Source organism: Melozone crissalis, unplaced genomic scaffold (genome assembly GCF_028551555.1).
Source record: "Melozone crissalis strain CALT ecotype California unplaced genomic scaffold, PUWL_Pcris_2 ptg000027l_1, whole genome shotgun sequence".
In the NCBI taxonomy this organism is placed as follows: Eukaryota; Metazoa; Chordata; class Aves; order Passeriformes; family Passerellidae; genus Melozone; species Melozone crissalis.
This window is the reverse complement of record NW_026535805.1, coordinates 1,343,915-1,349,451: the sequence shown is the minus strand read 5'-3', so window position 1 is coordinate 1,349,451 and position 5,537 is coordinate 1,343,915. Positions and strand designations below refer to the sequence as shown.

General features: G+C 47.8%; 1 protein-coding gene across 1 annotated transcript; it reads left to right on the top strand.

The window, feature by feature from the left end:
- Nucleotides 1-393: 393 nt before the first annotated feature.
- CUNH1orf115 (chromosome unknown C1orf115 homolog) lies at nucleotides 394-4,507 on the top strand. Its single transcript, XM_054280061.1, has 2 exons — nucleotides 394-681; nucleotides 2,988-4,507. The coding sequence occupies exons 1-2, from the start codon at nucleotides 394-396 to the stop codon at nucleotides 3,105-3,107; spliced, it is 408 nt and encodes a 135-aa protein (XP_054136036.1). The 3' UTR covers nucleotides 3,108-4,507.
- Nucleotides 4,508-5,537: the final 1,030 nt, after the last annotated feature.

The following is a 5,537-nucleotide window of genomic DNA, read 5'->3' as shown; positions in this document are numbered from 1 at the left end:
TTGACGAGGAAAGAGCGTTACCTGCCGTGAGCTGGGGCAGTGCGTGCGGTGCCACGGAAGGATCTTCCGAGGGTCTCGCCGGCCCTCGCAGAGCCGCGGCCGAAGCAGCCCGGGCGCGGTGCGGGGCTGTGCCGCCCCGGCAGCGCTCGCCTGTCCCCGCTGAGCTGACGGACTCCAATCGCGGGCTCCGCAGCGGCTCCCGGCTTCCCGCACGGGAGCGGCGGAAGGGCCGGGGTCCGCAGCCGGGGCACCGCCTGCCCCGGGCCGGGGCGCCTCTTCCCGCGGCCGGCCCGCCCCGGGGAGGGGGCAGCGGCCGCCTCCGGCCACACCTGTGGCGCAGCGGCGGAGGAAGCGCCCGAGGTCGGCGCAGACGGGTCGGCGCCCGAAGGCACCATGACGGTGGGTGCGCGGCTGGGCGCCAAGGTGAGGGGCAGATTCTCCCGCCGCGGGGCCGGCGACGACCAGGTGTGCATCCTGCCCGGCGAGGAGGAGGAGGCGGCGGCGGGGGCCGGGGGCAGCGCGGGGGCCCCGCGGCCGGCGGCGCTGCAGGAGGAGGAGGAGGAGGGCGCCGGGTGCAGGAAGGTGCGCTTCGCCGTCCTGCCCGACTCCTACGAGCCGCTGCGCCCGCCGCGGGCTCCCGGCAAGCGGCCCTACGGGAAGCGCCTGAAGAAGTACGGAAAGGTGAGGACACAGCGCGCCCTGGACGGCCGGAGCGGGGAACCCAGCACGGGGACCCTCAGCACGGGGACCCCGGCACGGGGCCTGCGGTACCGGCAGTTCCACGGGGCTCTCGGAATGCCCCTTGTCCCGCAGGCGGTTCGGAGCCAGCGCCCGGCTCCGGGAGGGGTCAGCGCCGGCTGTGGACCTGCTCGGGAAGGAGCCGGGGCTGCTGGGGCGGGGGGGCGGACGCCCACCGTCTGGATCAAAGAGCACAAAATCTGTCTGCTCGAAGTGAAAATGACACTAAGCTGATCCATGTGACGGGGACGGGTGCTGTCTCGCTTGGTTCTGCGTTCCTCGGCGTCATAATTTTAAAACTATTTCTTAAAACTAATAGTTAATTGGCCTGCATTTTTTCCCTTCCACTGAAGTGCCCGAAAGAAACGGTAAAAAGCCCTGCAGGACATTCCTTGGCCAAGGTGACCCTTAGAAATCACTGCTGTGATTTACAGGGAAAAAAAAAAGCAGTTTGTTCTTCATCTGCAACAACAATTTTGGATCAAAATTGTTCTTTTGCTTTCCTGTGTGGGAAATCACAAGTCCTACAGTCTGGTGGTTTGGTTTTCCTCCCACCGGAAGATGGGTGCCTTTGGTTACAAAACTGCCATGTGGAAGAATTCTATTGTTTTCTCTTGTTCATGTCACTTAAGTACATTTCAGGTATGTCTTGGATGTTCGTAGTAAAAAATAGTTTCTGTGTTATCAGGAGAAACCTGTCTGTTGTCAGGAATCCTTTCCTGCTGCTGACATTACAGATGTCAGCATGAGATATGATTTTCTACTGCATTCTATTAAAAACCGCATCATTTTGGTAAAGATATGCTTGCTATGTCTGACATGCAGAAAATGCCATTAAGCCTGGCAAAGTTACTTTTGAAATTCAGTTTACAGATGTCAACATTGTCAGTAACTGCCTCCCAAATCCTACTGTTTCATAAAGAAATTACCAGAATATTTCATTCTTTCATGATGAATTTGATTCTTTGAGTCTCCAGCACTGTGTTTTCCAGGTTCCGTGCAGTAGGAAGCTGTCTCAAGCCTGTAGGCCTGATCTGTACAGTGCAGTCTTGTGAGAATGGTTGCAGTAGGTCATGACTTTGATGGTGGTGCTGTTGCTGTTGGCTTTTAATGGTGTTTAGAGCACAGGCCGGTTCTTGGGCACTCTGTATTCCCCTTTGTGTTGATCAGATGACATTCCCACAGGGAAGGGTTGCCAGTTTGGCTCTGGCACAAAGAACAACCCAACAAAGATCAGGTGAGGTCTGGGTGAGTGAAGGGCAGGAAGGGGGAAAGCATGACATAGTGAGGCAGGGGCAGATGTGGGAAGAGAAGGCCCTGCATCTCCTCCTCCAGCCTCAGGATCTGCCCCCAGGCTCCAGACACATTTTATTTGGCATCTTTACTCCTTTTGAGTAAGTTTCCATGGGAGTAAAACCAGCAAAGTTTAACTTGTTTTTGCATCATGACAGCTGAAGGTTTTTATATGCTAGAACCTCTGTAATCCAGCTTTAAGAAATCATAAGAATATAATAGATATTGACTGGATTTCACTGATTTAAAAATACTTACTCAGATTTGGTTTTTTCCATGTTATAAGAGGTCATTTTAATCTAGTCCTACGTAACCATAAGGAGTTACTAACAATTAATTCTGATCTTCCTCCAAATCTGACTACATTGTATTAATTCCCCAGTTGAGAGCAGCCGCATGAGCAAAAACTATCAAAAATGAAATTAAAATTAGATTAAGGTTTTCGGTTAAATAATCAATGGCAAGTTTATCTCTAGTGCAGTACATAGGTGACTTCCTGAATGTGTACTGATGTGGACCAAAACTTTCTTATTTTGACAAAAAGCAGTGACATTTCCTTAAAAATATTCTCAGTGATTACTGCCCTCTTGTTTACCTCCAGTTTTAGCACATTATGAGCTTCTAGGATTGCTAACATAGTTAGAACACGTAATGTGGGAATTATGTACTTCTAGAAACTAGGGTGAATTTAAACTAATTTTATTCTTGAATAGAATCACATGTAAAAGCCTGGCTTCCTGTGGAGGCTGCATCCTTTCAGTTTAACTATACCCTGTGGGTGTGTAGGCCTATGTAAAAATAGATGGTAAAATGTTTTTCCACCCTTCAGCCCTTGTTAGCTATGGGAGGATTTCATTTTCTGGGGCTGCAACACTGGCTGTTGGAATGATTTTATGTGAAGGTATTTTCTTTCACCTTGACTTTTTTTTATCCCTTTTTCTCATCTCTCTCCCCAGAATGTCGGGAAGGTTCTGCAGAAGGGTTGTCACTACTTGGTGGTTGGCCTGCAAGGATTAGCAGCAGCCTATTCTGCTCCCTTTGGAGTGTCAGCACACGTGGCATCCTTCGTCCGCTAGCGCAGCTCCCTGTGCCCCACGGGAGAGGACACAAGGCCATTGCTGCCTTCTCAGGATTAAATTTGAGACTTGGATCTGAAAAACCTCTTGGACCAACACCCCTGAACCCCTGCACCAGGCCCTTTCCAAGACTGAGTGCTCTTCTCTGAAAAAAATTCTGGTGCTTTGTAAAATCAGATCAAGTCAAAGAAGTATAAGGATGAGAAAATAATCTTTGAATAATTGAACTGAAGTTTGTTTTCAGGCTTGAGTTGGTTTTCCAGAGCTTCCTGCTGTGTGGAAGGGCGCCAAGGATAAATGGAAAAGCAAGTAGATGAGGGAGAGAGAAAGGAAGGACAACAGAGGATGGCAGAGCTGCTGGAGAGGTGGAGATGAGTTTGAATAGTGAGAGAAATTGTCAGAACAGTGGAGGGAACAGATAGCAGAGAATTAGGAAAAGATAGTCTTTGGTTTTCTGAGATTCTGAGTTTGTTGTGGTTTTTTACCTGAGAGGGTTAAGATTATGAGTGTACTTAAAAATATACTTGGACATAAATGGAATGTGGCCTGAGACACGGAGAGCTTTGCTGCACCATGGTTGTGCATTTCAAACCCTGGACATCACAAGCCTTTAAATAATCATGAGAAAGATGTAAAAATACAGAAAGAAAACAAGGTGTGTATTTGTGATTTTGGGGCATTAAAGGCTCACTGTGATTAACATTTTAAACTTTTCCTCTGCTACTATGAAATCTGCATGTATTTTTTTACTGGGAGTGGAGTTTATATGTGATATACTTGATTCTGGAAGCTGGGCATTTTACACCTAATTCTGTGGTGTTCACCAGGGCAAAAACAAATGTTTGCCAGCTGCATCTGAGAAAAAAAATATACATACAGCATTTGGTATAAGAATGTACAGGTGTGATGTATGAGAATGGGGCCAAATAACCTGCCAGTTCCATCATCATTTCTGTACCTGGAAGCTGTAAGCAGAGGATGTCAATACCAGATAGCTCAGCTTAGTGCTGCAGATGCAGCAGCTTCCATGTCACACCTCCAGGGACATAAGCTATATATTGATGACACAGGAACAAGGTGGTTTATGGGCCTTAAAAATTTTGTGGGTGTTTTTTTTTGGTTTGTTTCTGTCAGTCTTTTGTGGTGGTCGTAACTGACTTCCCTGCTAGCACTTTCTCTGTGTATTATGTATCTTTCTAGTTTTGATGGTGTTTTTGTAATCAAGGAGTTGACTTAACTGGAAAAAAATGCTGTTCACTTGCTTTCTTTGCCTTTTCAGAACAAAGGAGTTTGTATGTCTTGGCAAACCACACTGTATTTCTTTTAAATGTAGCAAATGAATCAGATGGGGGGGGAGAGGGCGGGGTGTTATGCTGTTTTCTTACTGGACTGTAAATAAAAGCCATGAGATCCATGTCTGTTTTTACCTACACTCCTAAGTAAGCTCACAAAAGAGGAGTTTCTCAGCAGCAACCCAGCCAGCGAGGGGAAGCTGCAGTGTAAACTTCCCTACGTTGCTTTGCCTGTGGCCTCAGGGCCCTGGTAGGACATGATTGTAGCCCAGACCGTGTGGAAATGCTCAGGAACAGCAAGGTGTGGAGATGAGGCTGCAGAGGATCTAAGGCTGCAGAAGCTGGGGTAGGAGAAGCCACAAAGGCATTTTGCTCATTGATTTCATACCTTCAGTTGTTTCTCTTGAGCTTTTATGTGGGGACAGACTGTAGGAATCACATATCCTCTGAACAGAGAGACATAGCTGTGCCAGGATTTTCCTGGGAAGCTGTGAGAAGCTGTGGGAAACTTAGAGAAAAGAATTAAAACAATTATTATCTCTCTTTCTGTAACCATTGTTTATAGATACAATTCTCCAGAGTGTGCTATTCATAATTCACCAATAGTGTGAGAGGTTTTTACTTTGAGACCAATCAAGTCTCACCTTAGCAAGCCACATTACAAAAGGACCTGCTACTTTCATTAGGCTGGCCTTCAGCCTTATGATTCCCCTTCTGCAGAATGGAGTCCTTCATTCCGTCTCTGCCTCGACAGCGTCCTGAGACCTGTCCCTCTTGTCTGCCCCACCAGCATGCCATAGGGCTGTTATAATGCAATAAGAACAGGGCTGTCCTAACATCCACATGCCACACCAGCCTGCAGAGTTTAAGATTAACTACATTTTGTTACACCCCTCCATGTTTTACAGTGCTCTTACAGCATAAATCATTAGACCTTTTTTCACACTACTTAAGCCATGCAGGAAGAGATTTGTGTCTCCATTTTTCTGTGTGGAGTGAGTGTCCCACCTATTTGTCTCTATGTCCCCTGACTAGTAAGGCTGCTCCCTCATTGCAACACACAGAGTCCAGCCCGTTCAGACTTTCCACAAAGGTAAACATGAACCTTAGCTCCTGAGCTGCTCAGCACAGTGGACTT